Genomic DNA, 19,629 nt, shown 5'->3' on the forward strand with positions numbered 1-19,629 from the left:
TGTACTATACATCACTTTGGAACGTGGCATAATAGGTATGACATGCCACCATCTATTATTATCCACCATTGGTTGATAGACAACCTAATTCAAACACAAATACAATCATGTTACTTTTCTTGCATCAAATATTTAAAAGCGAGTATTTTTTTGTGTGTGCACAGTACCTGTTCACATTGTTGCGGTAGTACTAGTGTGTCCTTCCTACTTTGCCAAAACTTTGTGGAGTCAATAGTTACAAAGCCACTTGCATGGCGTTTGATTGTTGCATTAGGGCCTCTTTCCACCACGTCCTTAAACCACTTTACATCCAAAACATACACAAAGAAGCGTCGAAAGTCAAGCATAATGATATCTTGGATTATGCCACAATAATCATCCATGGCTCCATTGGCTCCCTCAAAGCTAGCAATGACGCCGCAATCTTGTGTGTTTCTCTTATCATCAATCCGTTGTGTTCGAAAATGCTTGCCCTCACACCATATAGCATTGAACATAGTGCACTACACCAAGAAAAAATCAATTAAATAAGCAATCTAAATTATAAAAAGCTCCTAACTTATGCATAACATTCTATATACCAACCTTGCTCATGCATCCCCTAGCATACTCCCATTCTTCCATTGTGATATGCATCCCCTCGTCTTTCTCTGCTTTCTCCATTTCATCAAGTAGCCAATCCACATGAATATCCTTTGGAAGTGCTCTTAGATGCTGAGGGTATGGCACACGAGATCCGTGGTGTGTACGAAAGAGGGCCCTTTCTTCTTGTCTTCTTGCCTTTGCATCCTCATATCTTGTCACCCATCTTTTCATCACATCACTATTAAGCACGCAAAAGAGGTTGATACTATTATGCAACTCCGTGTCTATTACTTTGTTGCGTCCTTTTCCTTGAGGCACAATAGAGGTCATCCTTAGGTCTTCATCATCTCTCCATAGTCGTGGGAGAGAGCTATCCACATCAACAAGAAACTCAGAAATATATACAAGTGACTCTTGTACCAACCAGCCCTCGGCCATGCTACCTTCGGGTCTTGCATTTTGTCTCACGAAGCCCTTCAAGGTCTTCATGAAGCGCTCGAGGAAGAACAACCATCGTGCATGTATAGTACCGCATATAGCAATCTCATCCACCAAATGTACTATGAGATGTAGTTGGCTTGTGAGAATAGAACGTGGAAATGTCTCCTCCACTAAACAAACCGCCTCCACCGACATAACTCGAGCATTCTCAAGCGTGGTGGGATATATTTCCTTTGAGCTCACATACCTCACAAGCTCGCCCATCTTGTAAATACAATCTTTCACGTCCTTCGATGCACTACGTGAAATGCTAGTAGGTAGTATGAACTGAACCCGCGAGGAGGTGGTTGATTAGTTGCTTATAGCTATTCACTCACAAATTTGAAAGGAAAAAGATATTATGCATATAAAATACTTACTTGGAGCATCTTGTGCCAATCATGAGATTTCAAGCCATACAATTTCTCTACACCTCTTTTCTTGCTCTTTGTAAAGGCTCCCTTCAAACACCTCATGCATCCAGTGGGAGTACGAATTGTAGTAATAGCGCGCTTCACCATCGCCATCTCTAGCTTTGATAACATCCACGGTGCACGAGGTAAAAAAACACGCCCATTTGGTCTCTCTTGAGGCCAAGCTTCACGCATCCTCCCTGTGGTACGTAGATCCTCCCTTATGCCTGCCGAATCTCGTGTCCCATTCAAATGCTCCCAAATGGTAGATGCCACATTCTTGAAGATATGCATGGGATCAAGCATGTGATTGATCTTGAGGTGGGACCAATATGGTAAACGATAAAAGATGGAGTATCTAAACAAAATAAAGTGTTAGCGGGCAATCTTTATTTCTAGCCAATATAGCACACAATAGTTAGAAACCCTTACCGGCTCATGCCAAGTGGTGGAGGAGTCATGGAACCGTCCCAAATTCTCATCCAATCTCCCGCGGTGAGTGATTGTGGGAGGACTTCATTCCAAGGGGCAACATATCTAGGATGATCAGGTGGGAGAAATCGATGGTGATTCTCATAGATGACCTTATTCAATGCGTCTGCCCGTGAGGCAACTAGCGAAGGACCACAAACAGGACATGCATGATAACCCGATGTAGTGAGACCTGAACAATAGATGCGATTAAGAGTTGAAGGTGGGTTTAGGGTGCCACATCCTTTGCCTATTCATAATTAGAAGTGCAATGCTTACCTGAACACTCGCCATAGCCTGGGAAGTCATGCATCGTCCACATCAAGACTGCTTTGCAGTTGAAGTCTCGTGACGAGGGAGGCCTGCTCACATCATGCACCTCGATACCTCTCCAAAGTATCTCTAGCTCATCAATCAAAGGCTCCAAATAAACATCAAGGTTTTTGACTTTATGTTTCCCTGGAATTAGAAGGGACAGCATGACATGTCCTTTCTTAATAGCCATAGAGGGTGGAAGATTGTAATTCACCAATACCACTGGCCATACACTATAAGACGTGCTTTTGAGACCAAATGGGTTCACACCGTCCATACCCAATCCAAGTCTCAAGCTCCTAGGTTCTTCCTTGAAGCTTGGCCATGTGTCTTCAATATGCTTCCACGCAGGAGAGTCCGCGGGAGTTCTCCACTTGCCATCGGTTGATCGATGGGAGGAATGCCATGACATGAGCTCTGCAATAATAGATTTGCACTTGAACATATGTTGGATGCGAGGGATTATGGGAAAATTTCGCAATACCTTACGAGGCACGTCCAAGGTTTTGAGATCTGCTCTATATCTTGCCTCTCCACAAGTAGGACACTCTCTTGCATCCTTATGTAGTCCACGAAACAAAACACAATCGTTGACACATGCATGGATGCGCTTGTAATCTAATCCTCCAAGAGAGGTCACATGTTGCCTTGCCATATCTCTTGAGGTCGGTAATTTATTCTCCCTTGGAAGCATTTTACACAATAGCCTGCACGTGAAGACCATAAATAAGGAAAAGCATTCGAGTAATTGACCCACTAGCATAATTCACCATGTTTGCAAAATCGACTTTAAAGCTTACTTGAGTAATGCATTCAAACTTGCATTGCTCCATCCATAGATGGTTTGCAAGTTTAGTAACTCAAGGGAGGCACGTAGAACAGAGAATGTGCACCCCTCAAACAGTGGAGTCGATGCTGCAGTAAAAAGATAATCTTGCTCCATGCTATTATCCCTCCCGTGATGGACATATAAATCCCGCACCATATCATCAAACACCTCCTCCTCCACGGCTTCATGAGGTAATGGCGGAGGGCTACTATCTCCATCACTCCATGCATCCGTAACGGTCCCTCCTGAAGATCCCACCTCATATCGCCGACGCTTCGCCTCCTCACGACGGGCATAGGGTAACATGTGCGGGTGTGGCACTGCATCCTGTATCAAATTAAAACGGGATCATAACTCAAATTAAAACGGGAACATAACATAGACATCTCAATCAACCTTAACTTACAAACCCTTACCCTGTTTATGGTCACATCCCATTCTCCATACTTTGAGATATGATTGAGTGTAATCCTGCGTGCACGATACATGTTTCCTCGACATCGATCACACAGACATTTGATTTTTTGCTCCAACCACATTTCGCGATGGTGGATACAGAGGGATTCATCCTCACTGGAGCTACTTGTTGAAGATGGAGACATCCTACAAACAAACAACCCACCAGATTTGCTCTTCTTCAAATGCTTAATTTAAACTCTGTGGTGCGTCTATCAAGGCGTTTATTATCGCATTTAACATCGCGTCTATTGCCGCGTCTATACGCGCGTCTACTCTGTGTATTTAGACGTGCTTATAGATGCGCTTATAGACGCGACTATAGACGCAGCTTTTAAACAGGCTTTTCGGCGCGCCGCTCGCTTTGCTTTTCTTTACATTACTTAAACTTCACGAGCGGCTTCCTTCCTTCTTTATTAGCAGTTCCATAGATTCGAAGCTTTCACTCAAGAGAGAGCCTCCCATACACACTTCCAAGCTTTCACTCAAGAGAAAAAGACCGTACCTACACTTACTTCTAAGCCTGAAGGAGAGGAGGAGTACAAACAAGGAAAGAAAGCAAGTTTGGAAAAGAAAGAAGAACCTTCCATACCTTTATCCAAGTAAGTGCTTTTGAAGTTGTTCTTGTTTGGAAGTTTGCTTTTTTCAGTTTTGTACTTTATCGCATCCAGGAAACGCAGGATCTAGGTATGAGCGTCACGTTTTTGTGTCGGGTAGAACGTCTTTTTCGACTTTTTGGAAATCTCGACTGTCGGAACGCGTCTATAGGGGCGTTTGAGGGCTCGTCTAAACGCGCGTCTATAAGCGCGTCTAATTGCGCGTCTTGCTTCTTGCAGACGCTCTGATAAACGCGCAGTTAGACGCTCTGTTAGACGAGCTGTTAAACGCTATGTTAGACGCTCTGCTAGACGTGCAGTTAGACGCTCTGTTAGACGCGTCTATAGACGTGGAAATTAGATGGGTCTATAGACGCGCTCTGACAGTAAGCTTGTTTCTTCTTCCCCTTTCTTCTCAGATCATCTGTAATAGATTTTTTTTCCTTTTTTCCAGTTCAAGATGTGGCCAGGAAGCGCTTCTAGCTCACCTGATCCACGGGAATCTATTTGGAAGGATTTATATAATATTTTAGGGCACCCTCCTAGTCCTGCGGAGTTATACGGGTATATGATGGGTACCTTTAACACCCCCCAGGAGTCGGCACTACAGACTCCGAGCCACCCCACACCGCCAGAGATCACCCCAGTCGAGTCAGCACAGCCGTCCTATGCCCCTTCTTATGCCCCTTCCCCCGTACCGTCTTATGCCCCTTTTCCCATGCCGTCTTATGTCCCTTCTGCCATCCCGTCTTATGCCCCTTCCCCCATGCCGTCAGGAGGTCCTTCTGTCTCGGCGAGCCGTCGACGTACTCCCCCGCCGTCGAGACTCGGTTCTCCAGCTACGAGTGGCCAGCGTAGTCCCGTGCAGCAGTCCCCAGCTACGAGTGGCCAGCGTACGAGCTCGACACGCCAGGGTAGCAGGCGTAGTAGCAGGGAGAGCGGTGGCGGATGCATGGCACAGTGCTTTGGGCCATGTGGCGGTGAGGAGGAGGATGATTCAGATGATTTATACGTGCCTCTGGGTGATGGTACGATTTATTATGACATCACTCAGACAGGAGGCATCTTGATGGATGCGCGGGGGAAGGACATCATGGCCTTCATGCGCTCTGTAATTGGTAACAATTACAGAGATTGCTTCATCCACTTCAAAGACTAGCCAAAGAGGTTGGCTGATGAGACCATCGCTGCTGTTCGTTCCAGGTATCCTAACCCCCCCAATCGCCAGTTCACAGAAAAATGGGCCAAGTCAAAGATTGTAACGATACTTGGCAATAAAAGATCTTCGCTTAAAAGGCAGGCACTAGCGGAGATTGCTAGGCTTGAGGCAGGTCAACCACCAAGGGGCCCGCCCCACACCGCTCACAAGCATGAGTGGAAGAAGGCAATGAAGTCAGCGAGGGAGGACCCCAGTCTGCAGCACGTGGAGGCACGGAGGATCCAGATGGAGGAATATGGAAGCGCGCATTTTGGAGCAGGGGGTGTTGACTCATGGGAGGCCCAATTTGTAAGTATCGATCTCAAATTATATTGCTTATGTAGTTTATTAATCGGTTGTTTCTTGGTACTAATCCCTCCGCAAAGTATGTCGTCATGCAGCTTGAGATCGTGGGTAGATACCCTACTCCTGTGGAGACAGCCTATCACCGCCACCATCGTAGAGGAGATACATGGAGGCACTTCTATGATGACGGGTTGATTACTGAGGAGCAGTATACCCGGGCTACTGGAGCGGCCCCCGAGGTATTAGAAAGTAATTAAATAATGCCAAAATTATAAGTAAAGATTTTATTTTTCATACATTGATATATGTTGTCCCTTGTTTACAGCCCCGTGCACACGGCGATGAGGAAGAGGAGGAAGGAGGCGCATCAGGGAGCGTGGAAGGGAGCGAGGACTTGGAGAACATAGATTAGCTACTCTTTTTTGTACTTAAAGCCACTGGCTTGGCTTTGTGCCTCTTGTATATACACTCCTCTTATTTTTTGTACTTGAAACCACATGACGTGGCTTAGCTTTGTGCTATATGCACTTTTTGAGCTTTCAATTTTATTGCGTTTTGGAGTTGTAATGTTTTATTTAGAATTGTAATTAAAATGCGGTTGGCTGTAAGAATTGAATTACACAATGTGGATATGGGATTCTTGTAACTATATAGCATACACAACATACACAGCATTCTGTAAAATTTATTTTTTCTTTTTTTAAAAAAAGCGCGTTTATCAGTGCGGTTAAAAACGCGTCTATCTACGCGTCTGTCTGTTCGATATGCGTCTATATGAGCGTCTATAAGCGCGTTTATAAGCACGTTTATTTAAGCGTGTAAATGCGCGTCTATATGCGCGTGTGTCTGATATATAGACGCGCAATTAGACGCGGGTCTCCAGACGCGAAAATAGACGCGCAAATAGACGCGCCCGTAAGTTTTTTATTTAGTTCATTAAACGCGTCTGTGCGCGCGTCTATGGGTGCTTTGCCTTGTTGCCTGTCATATGTATCAATGGCCTTCCATCGATGAACCAAAGGAATGTTCGTGCCATGCATGCATGTGCAGCCATATCTTCTAGATTTTAGAGTTTTGAAACTCTCAAACGGTGTTTATCAATACCGTTATGATATCTTGAAGATTTTATGGTAAATTAATGTCCTGCATGGGTCGTACGTACATACATACATACATACATACATATATATATATATATATATATATATATATATATATTTATATGTATGCATTAAAATTATTTTTAGAATTTTAAATTGTTCATAAGGCAAGAAAAATTTAGGTCTTAGCATCTATCACATGTTGCATTAATTTTTACAATTTTTATTTTTTGCACTTCCAAAAACTTACAAAATTAGCTTACTTTCTTGTTTTAATTTGTTTCTTTAAGGGTGGATATGTTTTTAAAAATACATCTAAAAGTACTTCAAAATATGTATACAAATGATTTTGGAGAGTACACTTTCCAAAAGTACTTACAAAAATGATTTTGCACATTGCATAGTCCAAAATTGATGAAATGTGTTTTGGTAATAATATAATATGTAAAAGAATCTCTAAAGTAAGAGGTATTCTCTTTTCGATGTAAATCTTGATAACACTACAAGAATTTTATAATACAAGTTTTACTTACTAGCAAATGTTTGCAAATTTATATCTGGGTAATACTATAAGAATTTTATATTAAAAGTTTTAAAATGTTTACAAATTTTATTGTTTTTATTAGGCCACTCAAACTTCCATTCCAATATGAGAGTTTCACTTCCTAACAAAACTAACCATCCATGCTACATACTAAGGCTTCTTAAAGAATTGGAGAACTTGTAGTGTGATGAGTATGTGATCAAGATGATGTCACTGATGAGCATATATGCTCGTACTTGAAGAGGTCTCCTTTTGAAAATTTAGGTAGTGAAATTATCGAGGCTGATGATGATAGGGTCACATACACAATATAAGTTTACACACAAGTGACCAAGTTGTTTATGTCGATATAGTATTTGTTTCCAAAGGAATCTCTGAAACGTTCTTCATTCAAAAAATACTTTCAAATCAATCTGCGTTTTTGCATGGTATACTATATAAAAATAATTTAGCACATGGTAGTAAGAAAACCATGTCTTGATAAGAATTAACGAATTCACCAATCACCAAGGAATTTTTTTTCCTTGATTGAGCAATATTTTTAATGCAATCCCCATTTTAAACCAAAGGATTCAATCAATATCAATCATAATTTTAAGCCAAATGATTTAAATCCCTTGCAAGGAGATTTTAAATAACATTTTTTCTTCAAAAAATATGTTTTACATCAATTTAAATCGATTCAAGAGATTTCAATAATTAAAATCACTTGCAAAATGCGGTAATTATTTGACCAAGAATATACCATTTCATATCTTGGCTTTCTTTCATGGTATGCTAGATAAAAGTAATATCTACCACATGGTAGTAAGAAAACCATGTTTGAATATAAGCTCAATCCACCAAACATCAACTAAAAATACTCTTGATTGAGCAATTTTGTAAAGTGATTTTTAATTTCAGAAATTGACTGTTGTGAATCAAATGGTTTAAATCCCTTGAAAATCCTTGTAGAGGATGCCTTTAGACATGTTCATGGATGAATCCAGATCTATATATAAATAAATAAAGAGGAGGCTTGAAGAAGCAACAAAGCCCTTGGTGTAAATGAATTCCATAACCTTGTTGTGTAAACCAACATTTCTTGGAGTATCTAAGCAAGACTTCGATGTATGTCTTGATAGGAAGAACATTTAAACCCCCCCTAAGTATTAGGGGGCATACACTACTTAAGCTAGAAAGAGGCTACACTCAAAAGATGGACACAAAGTGTGCACAGGAAACCAAGTAGTAGAAGGAGAGTTCTTCAAGATGATCTTAGAAAGAAACCATATTTCCATTACCAATGTACAATTGAGAATGAGTCTAGGGCAAAGTGTGATCATTCTTAGTTAAAGCCATATATGTAGAATCTACTTCACATTTCCATAAGGTGAATAGTCGAGGTAGTAAAATATACAATTTAGTGTGGCTAGGGCCATTCGAAGATAACTCATGTGGATGAACACTCAAATCATGTCATTGTAATAGCTTCTAAAGTGCTTAGCCCAATCCATGTGTAGAGAATTTACTCCTTTACATTTGCATAGGGTTCTATAATATACATTCTACTACAAGGGGTGATCTTTAGCGAGGAGATGCATAACCGAGTAGCAAAGACGCTAAGCTGAAGGACATTGTGGTGACGGAAGAGGATGAGGGCGACGATTGTACGTAGAAAGTAGACTTCGACGCCACAACTGCGCCCGCCTCAGGCGAGTCATTGCCGTTTTGTGAGTTGCATTTGGCAGCGGCAAGCAACGGCGCTGCCTCCTCAGATGCATCCAGACCTGGCAAGTCGCGTTCAATGCGACGGAGATCCTCGGCTACCTCGCCCATTGAGGGACGCTCCGCTCCTCGAAGGGCCAAGCACCGACGAGCGAGTCTGCCTAGACGCATGACAGAGGCTGTGAGCGCCGCCTCTGCCGCCGTCTCTTCCGCCTCGGCCACGAGGCGGAGGTCGATGAGCTCTGGGACCCTGCCCTCTCTCATCCTCTCGATGAAGAGGAGCGCCAGATTAGCGAACTGAGCCTCCCGATCGTGGTTGTCAACCGGCTTGAGCCCCGTGATCAGCTCGATGAGCACCACCCCCATGCTGTATACGTCGCTCTTGTCCGTCAACTGCAGCGTCTGGAAGTACTCCGGATCCAAGTATCCTATCGTTCCTTGTACTGCTGTCGATACCTGCTTCTCCCCTTCCGGCACCAGCTTCGACACCCCAAAATCCGCCACCTTCACCTCCAAATTCCCGTCCAGCAATATATTCGCCGTCTTCACATCCCTGTGCAATATGGACGGTGACGCCGCCCCATGCAAATATGCCAGCGCTTCCGCTGTCTGAATCGCTACCTGTAGCCTCCTCCTCCACCCCATATATTGCTTCTCCGGCTTCCCTCCCTGTAGGTGCTCCGCGAGCGTTCCGTTCGACACGAACTCGTACACCAGCAGCGGCGTTGCCGTCTCCAAACAGCACCCCAGTAGCCGCACTATATGCCTGTGATTGATCTGCGTCAGAATGGCTACCTCGTTCAGAAATTGCTGGCTGTCTCTCTCGTCTCCCGAACGGTTTGCCCTCTTGATGGCGACGATCCTCCCATCCCTCAACGTGGCCTTGAATACTGTGCCGAAGCCCCCCGTCCCGACCTTGAACTGCTCCGAGAAGTTTTGGGTCGCCAATTGGAGCTCCTCGATGGTGAAAAGCCTGGTGGTCTGTCTTCCTGTGCTCCCGGCGCAGTACGCCTCCAGCTGCAAACCCCCGTTTAAGAGAAAGTACTTGCGTCGTCGCCGCCTTCTCCAGTATAGGGCGATGAGGATAACAACCAAGACAAAAACGATACAGCCGACGAAACCTGATAAAAATCGAGTCTTTTGAAATTTCTCCACATAGTTCTTTTACGGTAAAATACCCTATCTTTGGCGTCCTCAATAGATACAACAGAAACAGAGGTCTTCTTACCACCACTGATGCCCACAGCTTTCCTCAGGGCGGGCGAAAGCCGGCAGCCCGATCCGTTTCTAGTTCCATCACCCACAAATAAACGCGATTTGCAACGGCATCGATAGTTGCCGATTGAATTTTCACAAACTGTGCGACCTACGATGCAGTCGTTCAGAGTCGAATTTGCACACTCGTCGATATCTGTGTCAAATTACAGTTTATCAACGACAGGCTCCTTACATCGTCCAAATTTAGCATAAAGATGATATCAACGCATTCCTGGACTCTCGATTTTAAATACGGAACTCACAGGTGTAAACTAGGATTCCTGGATTTTACCTGTACAGCCTCTTCCCTGAGAGTATCCGTCTCCCTGAAACCCGACCAAGCAATCGCACCGGTATCCGGGAACTGCCGATACAAGGGTAATATTGGAGTATTGGGTGCAAGCGTAGTTCGCTTCTTTTGTGATAGACTCTGGGTCGTTCCCCTTAGAGGGCAATGCCCATTCGAGCTTCAAACCGAACAGACTTTCGAAGTCTGTGTAGTTCTTGTAGAATGGCGTGCAGAAGCCTGCACAGGTGCCGTTCAAGACACTGAAGGTTGACACTTGATAAAAGGTTGTCCGAATGTCCGACGGAAAAGAGGTAACACAACAGGTCCTATTGCCACATTCCGGGTTGGAATTGTTTCCCGAACAGACTATTTCGCATCCTCCTACGGCATAGTCCGCAAGAGAAGCTGTATCCGGTGTAAGGAGCTCACCAATAGTACAATTGAAGCTTCCGAATTTGTTGTCGCCAGATAGAAGAAATGGACCAGGATAGTCAGGGAGTGCTAGAGTTGTAAGATTCCCTGAAGAGTTGGATGCTCCGCAGTTATCAGCAGGTAAGATGGATCTTGCGTCTGTGATATTAACGATCACGCTATCACTGGATATGTGGAGAACTGGAAAGTTACTCCCGCTTACGGTTGTATTCAAGTACAGTATATCGCCCGCGACGCCACCAGACTTGCATAGTAACTCAAAATGAGTGGAGAAAGCAGGGCAGGCAGGACTTGCACTGAAAGGGTAGCCGAAGGTAACATTGCCACACTGCTGGTTGGAGCAAGGCTGCGAAGAAGCGTGGGGAAGGAAGAGCAGCAGGGTGGACAACCACAAGGGAGCGCAACGACGGAGAATCAACGGCCGAGAGTCGAAACGTGTAGGAAGGGGCGAAGCCATAGCGAATGGGAAGGTTTAGCAGGCAATGTAAAGATAATGCTCAAAGCAACGTGTGGAAGATACCTTCGGTCTTTGACTAAGCGATTTCCATTCTCTAATGAGCATTTGATAAATACTTTTCCTCATTACATCGACATTTTTTTGGCTTGCTACACATTTTTAGAATTTTTGGAAGCTCATTTTTTCTATTCGACAAATTGAGAATTGTTTTTGGTTATCCAAATAAACTATAGTGCATGTGCTCTGATAGGTGTCCACATCTCATGTTTTGTCCTTGAAGAGTCTCCTAGTATTATGGCCTTCCAATTTATTGGCTCCCCTGTTTCAAATTGTACTATTTTCCACACCTTTCTAGCAACAGGACAGGCAACAAAGAGATGGAAAATATCTTCATTTATAAAGGGGCACCTCATGCATTTGCCATTTACCTTTCCAATTCTTAGTCCTCTATTGTTAGTCCACACGGGGGTGGAGCAATTGCCTGGGTCCTGTGGGTCTTTCTTTTCTTCCTCATCGTGAAAGTTCTTTTCATTTCCTTCATGTTCTCTTCCACGCCCCCTGTCATCCCCGCTTCGGGGGTCTCTTTGATTTGTTCTTCGAACACCTCTGGAGGCACTAGTTCCTTCTTTACATCCTTCTCCATCTCGCTGGCTCTTCCCTTTCCTCTTTCACCTCGATCAAGTTCTCAAGAGATCTAAGCTAGAGTTTCCTCGTTTACTGTTGATTTGCTTTGGAGCTGGCTCATCTTTTCATATCTTTGATATCTTTCCATCCTAGACTAGCAAAGCAAGAAGTATCCTTTTGTGCTTGAAGGAAGAAGAATCCACCTCTAGCTTTCTAAGCTACTGCCCCGTATTATATCGTGGCCCCCCTCTTCCAACTCGAAGAGCTGACAGGGAGTGTCCATTTCTTTTATGTGGTGCAAGAGCCTCGTTCAAGAAGGAAGATGCTCTATCTCGCCGAAGGGCCCTTGTGTCACTTTTGAAAATGAATAATCAAGATGCTAAGTCTTCGGGTGCTTATGGTAAGGATATCTTATATGTGTTTTGAGGCTTATGAGATTTACCTTCAAGGAAAACAAATAAGTGCACAATAGAGGAATTTTTTATGATAAATATAGCCAGAGAAGTGTCTCCTTTCCGTATCTTGTATAGTTGGATATATTGCTTTTACATAAGTCCTTATCTGTAATCATTTACAACTACGATAGCGGTTGGCTATCTGGTAATTTTTGCTCTTTTAGGCTACCTACTACTAAGCCTCCATAATAAGGGAGCATGAGCTTGTCTTTACATCTCCTACCAAAGCTATCAACAACTCGTTAATGAGATTTACCTACCCATCCAATAATGTATACTTAATAGTACTACCACAATCTCTCCACAAGATTGGTTGTCTCCATTCCTCCATGTGGAAATAACCTACCATAACGGCCCCACATCCTATAGTTTGGTCCACACCAACAATTTGTAACATAGGGACCCACACCTGGATATCCAGAGAATGCCCCTAATAGTGCTTCATACCGAGTATTGAATTCCTCAAGGGTGGGAGCATATATCATTCCATACATGGCTGCATATAGTTCATCCTTAATTCCACCCATGCCTTCTTCATGTGAAACTAACATAGTAAAATATGGCAATGGTATCTCCTTGTATGGTTTGTATCCCGACAAAAGGGATCATTCTTGACAACCTTATATATTGCATTGAACACCACCTTAGACTTATCTGTAACTATGGCTCCTGGCCTAAGAGAGCCAAGTCTAGAAAACAATATAGTCAATGTTGTTTCCAAGGCAATATTTTCATGTTGTTGTCTAGGATCTTTGCTACATAACATGAAACATATGGGAATACCATTACCTTTTTTATTTGGTACAACAGCTGCACATAACGGCAACCCATACTTATTGGTTTTAAAGGTGCTATCCACAGCCCAAGCCTGCTGATCAAGTAGAGAATCTTCATGATACCTCAAGCATAAAGTCATCTTGCAATACCAAAATAAATGGTCTTTGCCTTGGATCTTCAGCAATTGGATTGTAGGGTTGGTGGGAAATCACCTAAAACCACATTATGGAAAGAGGTCAAATTTATTATTTATACTCATAACTTGCATTGCTCTAGATAAGGATTAGTACCTTTCATACTACGTTACCTTGCTTTGTTGAAGTAATTTCTTTGCTTCCAATGTCATAGCATCCCAATTAGACATGTTCATGGTTGTTGTCCATGAAAATAAAGAATTAAAAAAATATTACAATCAATATATGATCTAACATTATTGTAATAGCACCAAAAAACAATCATGAAATATATTAAGTGAAATGAATTTACCTCCAACTCATAGATTGCAAGAGAGCCTACTAATCTCCTTATGTACATCATGAAAAATCTAAAAGTTGTTGCTTAAAAAATGGACACGTGTTCTTTGAGTAGACTCTCCTTTCAGTTTGACATTTTACTAACATGTTGTGCAATTCCAACATCGTATACGTCTGCTGTGTGATATAAATCTGATCGACTTCCTAGCACATGTCCTTTATGGCGGTTGGACACCTTAATGTCACACATATTTCCCTTTCTACAATATACTCGAACAAGGAATGGACATCCAACCTTTCTACTTGATTTGGCACGTGAAGTACAAGAGGTAGATCCCTTGTCTCTCCAATTTGTATGATTCAAGCGGCTCCTTTGAGAGGGATATCCTGGAATATTTTACAAGAGAATATTTTGCAAATGTAAATTCAAGTTGGCATTTTTCTGCTTACACAACAAGACAAAGCACACATAGACGTGTGCACAGACGCGTTTCATGAACTAAATAAAAAAGTTACGGGCGTGTCTATTTGCACGTCTATTTTCGCGTCTGGAGACCCGCGTGTAATTATGCGTCTATATATCAGACACACGTGCATATAGACGCGCAGTTAGACACATAAATAGACGCGCTTATAAACGCATTTATAGACGCACATATAGACGCAAGTCGAACAGACAGACGCGCATATAAACGCGTTTCTAAACGCACTGATAGATGCGCTTTTTTTTAAAATAAATTTTACAGAATACTGTGTATGTTGTGTATGCTATATAGTTACAAGAATCCCATATATAGTTACAAGAATGCCATAGTTAATTCAATTCTTACAGCCAACCGCATTTTAATTACAATTCCAAATAAAACATTACAACTCCAAAACGCAATAAAATTGAAACCTCAAAAAGTGCTTGTATATACATATAGCACGAAGCTAAGCCATGTCATGTGGCTTCAAGTACAAAAAATAAGAGGAGTGTATATACAAGAGGCACAAAGCCAAGCCAGTGGCTTTAAGTACAAAAAAGAGTAGCTAGCACTACTTATACGACTAATCTATGTTCTCCAGGTCCTCGCTCCCTTCCACGCTCCCTTTTGCGCTCCCTTCTGCGCTCCCTTCTGCGCCTCCTTCCTCCTCTTCCTCATCGTCTTGTGCACGGGCCTGTAAACAAGGGATAACATATATCAATGTATGAAAAATCAAATCTTTACTTATAATTTTGGCATTATTTAATTACTTTCAAATACCTGGGGGGCCGCTCCAGTAGCTCGGGTATACTGCTCCTCAGTAATCAACCCGTCATCATAGAAGTGCCTCCATGTATCTCCTCTGCAATGGTGGCGGTGGTAGGCTGTCTCCACTGGAGTAGGGTATCTGCCCATGATCTCAAGCTGCATGACCGCAACACACTTTGCGGAGGGATTAGTACAAAGAAACAACCAACCTCCTAATAAACTACATAAGCAATATAATTTGAGATTGATACTTACAAATTGGGCCTCCCATGATTCAACACCCCCTGCTCCAAAATGCGCGCTTCCATATTCCTCCATCTGGATCCTCCGTGCCTCCACGTGCTGCAGACTGGGGTTCTCCCTCGCTGACTTCATTGCCTTCTTCCACTCACGCTTGTGAGCGGTGTGGGGCGGGCCCCTTAGTGGTTGACGTGCCTTAAGCCTGGCAAGCTCCGCTAGTGCCTGTCTCTTAAGCGAAGATCTTTTATTGCTAAGTATCGTAACAATATTTGACTTCCCCCATTTATCTGTGAACTGGCGATTGGGGGGGTTAGGATACCTAGAGCGAACAGTAGCGAGGGTCTCATCAGCCAACCTCTTTGGGTGGTCTTTGTAGTGGATAAAGCAATCTCTGTAATTGTTAGCAATTACAGAGCGCATGAAGGCCATGATGTCCTTCCCCTACACATCCATCAAGATGCCTCCTGTCTGAGTGATGTCATAATAAATCGTACCATCACCCAGAGGCACGTCTAAATCATCTGAATCATCATCCTCTCCACCGCCACATGGCCCAAAGCACTGTGCCATGCATCCCCCACCGCTCTCCGTGCTACTACACCTGCTACCCTGTCGTGTCGAGCTCGTACGCTGGCCACTCGTAGCTAGGGATCGTAGCTAGGGACTGCACGGGACTACGCTGGGCACTCGTACCTGGAGAACCGAGTCTCGACGGCACAGGAGTACGTCGAAGGCTCGCCGAGACAGAAGGACGACCTGACGGCATGGGGGAAGGGGCATAAGACGAGATGGCAGAAGGGACATAAGACGGCATGGGGGAAGGGGCATAAGACGGTACGGGGGAAGGGGCATAAGAAGGGGCATAAGACGCCTGTGCTGACTCCGCTGGGGTGATCTCAGGTGGTGTGGGGTGGCTTGGAGTCTGTAGTGCCGACTCCTGGGGAGTGTTTAGAGTACCCGTCATATACCTGTATAACTCCGCAGGACTAGGAGGGTGCCCTAAAAGGTTATATAAGTCCTTCCAAATAGATTCCCGGGGATCAGGTGAGCTAGAAGTGCTTCCTGGCCACATGTTGAACTGGAAAAAAGGAAAAAAATCTATTACTAATGAGCTGAGAAGAAAGGGGAAGAAAAGAGAGGTTTATTGTCAGAGCGCATCTATAGATGCACCTGATTTGCGCGTCTATAGCCGCGTCTAACAGAGCGTCTAACTACTCGTCTAACAGAGCATCTAACAGAGCGTCTAACAGAGCGTCTATAGACACGTCTGTCTGTGTCTGCAACAAGCCAGACGCGCGGTTAGACGCGCCTGTAGATGCGCTTTTAGGCGCGCCCTAAGATGTGACTATAGATGCGCCCCGACAGACGAGATTTCTAAAAAGTAGAAAAGGACATTGCGCCCGACACAAAAACGTGACATTGATACCCAGATCATGCGCTTCTTGGATACGAGAAAGTACAAAACTGGAGAGAGCAAACTTCCAAACAAGATCAACTGCAAAAAGACTTACTTGGATAGAGGAATGGAAGGTTCTTCTTTCTTTTTCAAAGTTGCTTCTTTTCCTTGTTCGTCCTCCTCTCCTTTAAGCTTAGAAGTAAGTGTGGGTGCCTTTCTCTTGAGTGTAAGCTTGGAAGTAAGTATGGGAGCCTCCCGCTTAAGCTTCGAAACTATGGATCTGCTAATAAAGAAGGAAGCAAGCCACACGAAGTTTAAGTAATGTGAAGAAAAGCAAAGCGAGCCGCGCACCGAAAAGCAGGTTTAAAAGCTGTGTCTATAGTCGCGTCTAATAGCGCGTCTATAGGCGCATCTAAATACACAGAGTAGACGCGCATTTAGACGCGCCGTTAGACATGATGTTAGACGCGACTATAGATGCAGCGATAGATGCAACACAGAGTTTAAATTAAACATTTAAAGAAGAGCAAATTCGGTGGGTTGTTTGTTTGTAGGATGTCTCCATCTTCAACAAGTAGCTCCAGTGAGGATGAATCCCTCCGTATCCACCATTGCAAAATGTGGTTGGAGCAAAAAATCAAATGTCTGTGTGATCGATGTCGAGGAAACATGTATCGTGCACGTAGGATTACACTCAATCATATTTCAAAGTATGGAGAATGGGATGTGACCGTAAACAGGGTAAGGGTTTCTAAGTTAAGGTTGAAGAAGATACCTATGGGTGTTCATATGTTTGAGTTATGATCTCGTTTTAATTTGATACAGGATGCAGTGCCACACCCGCATATGTTACCCTATGCCCGTCGTGAGGAGGCGAAGCGTCGGCGATATGAGGTGGGATCTTCAGGAGGGACCGTTATGGATGCATGGAGTGATGGTGATAGTAGCCCTCCGCCATTACCTCATGAAGCCGTGGAGGAGGAGGTGTTTGATGATATGGTGCGGGATTTATATGTCCATCAAGGGAGGGATAATAGCATGGAGCAGGATGATCTTTTTACCGTAGCATCGACTCCACTGTTTGAGGGGTGCACATTCTCTGTTCTACGTGCCTCCCTTGAGTTAACTTGCAAACCATCTATGGATGGAGCAATGCAAGTTTGAATGCATTACTCAAGTAAGCTTTAAAGTCGATTTTGCAAACATGGTGAATTATGCTAGTGGGTCAATTACTCGAATGCTTTTCCTCATTTATGGTCTTCACGTGTAGGCTATTGTGTAAAATGCTTCCAAGGGAGAATAAACTACCGACCTCAAGAGATATGGCAAGGCAACATGTGACCTCTCTTGGAGGATTAGATTACAAGCGCATCCATGCATGTGTCAACGATTACGTTTTGTTTCGTGGACTACATAAGGATGCAAGAGAGTGTCCTACTTGTGGAGAGGCAAGATATAGAGCAGATCTCAAAACCTTGGACGTGCCTCGTAAGGTATTGCGACATTTTCCCATAATCCCTCGCATCCAACATATGTTCAAGTGCAAATCTATTGCAGAGCTCATGTCATGGCATTCCTCCCATCGATCAACCGATGGCAAGTGGAGAACTCCCGCGGACTCTCCTGCGTGGAAGCATATTGAAGACACATGGCCAAGCTTCAAGGAAGAACCTAGGAGCTTGAGACTTGGATTGGGTATGGACGGTGTGAACCCATTTGGTCTCAAAAGCATGTCTTACAGTGTATGGCCATTGGTATTGGTGAATTACAATCTTCCACCCTCTATGGCTATTAAGAAAGGACATGTCATGCTGTCCCTTCTAATTCCAAGGAAACATAAAGTCAAAAACCCTGATGTTTATTTGGAGCCTTTGATTGATGGGCTAGAGATACTTTGGAGAGGTATCGAGCTGCATGATGTGAGCAGGCCTCCCTCATCACGAGACTTCAACTGCAAAGCAGTCTTGATGTGGACGATGCATGACTTCCCAGGCTATGGCGAGTGTTCAGGTAAGCATTGCATTTTTTAATTATGAATAGGCAAAGGATGTGGCACCCTAAACCCACCTTCCACTCTTAATTGCATCTATTGTTCAGGCCTCACTACATCGGGTTACCATGCATGTCCTATTTGTGGTCCTTTGCTAGTTGCCTCACGGGCAGACGCATTGAATAAGGTCATCTATGAGAATCACCATCGATTTCTTCCACCTGATCATCCTAAATATGTTGCCCCTTGGAATGAAGTCCTCCCACAATCACTCACCGCGGGAGATTGGATGAGAATTTGGGACGGTTCCACGACGACTCCACCACTTGGCATGAGCCGGTAAGGGTTTGTAACTATTGGCTAGAAGTAAAGATTGGCTATATTGGCTGAAAGTAAAGATTGCACGCTAACACTTTATTTTGTTTAGATACTCCATCTTTTATCGTTTACCATATTGGTCCCATCAATCACCTGCTTGATCCCATGCATATCTTCAAGAATGTGGCATCTACCATTTGGGAGCATTTGAATGCGACATGAGATTCGGTAGGCATAAGGGAGGATCTACGTACCACAGGGAGGATGCGTGAAGCTTGGCCTCAAGAGAGACCAAATGGGCGTGTTTTTTTACCTCGTGCACCGTGGATGTTATCAAAGCTAGAGATGGCGACAATAAAGCGCGCTATTACTACAATTCGTACTCCCACTGGATGCATGGGGTGTTTGAAGGGAGCCTTTACAAAGAGCAAAAAAAGAGGTGTAGAGCAATTATATGGCTTGAAATCTCATGATTGGCACAAGATGCTCCAAGTAAGTATTTTATATGCATAATATCTTTTTCCTTTCAAATTTGTGAGTGAATAGCTATAAGCAACTAATCAACCACCTCCTCGCGGGTTCAGTTCATACTACCTACTAGCATTTCACGTAGTGCATCGAAGGACGTGAAAGATTGTATTTACAAGATGGGCGAGCTTGTGAGGTATGTGAGCTCAAAGGAAATA

The 19,629-nt window shown here is 43.7% G+C and overlaps 1 protein-coding gene across 1 annotated transcript; it reads right to left on the minus strand.

The window, feature by feature from the left end:
- Positions 1-8,859: 8,859 nt before the first annotated feature.
- Positions 8,860-11,435, minus strand: LOC147890253 (wall-associated receptor kinase-like 8). The gene is made up of 3 exons (XM_087390243.1): positions 10,550-11,435; positions 10,229-10,411; positions 8,860-10,121 (listed from the first exon to the last, which is right to left on the minus strand). Exons 1-3 carry the CDS (start codon positions 11,433-11,435, stop codon positions 8,860-8,862), a joined length of 2,331 nt encoding a protein of 776 aa, XP_087246369.1.
- Between the last annotated feature and the right edge of the window lie 8,194 nt (positions 11,436-19,629).

This window comes from Dipteris shenzhenensis, chromosome 19 (assembly GCF_047967505.1).
Source record: "Dipteris shenzhenensis isolate YYH24624 ecotype China chromosome 19, Dip_SZ_1.0, whole genome shotgun sequence".
NCBI lineage: Eukaryota > Viridiplantae > Streptophyta > Polypodiopsida > Gleicheniales > Dipteridaceae > Dipteris > Dipteris shenzhenensis.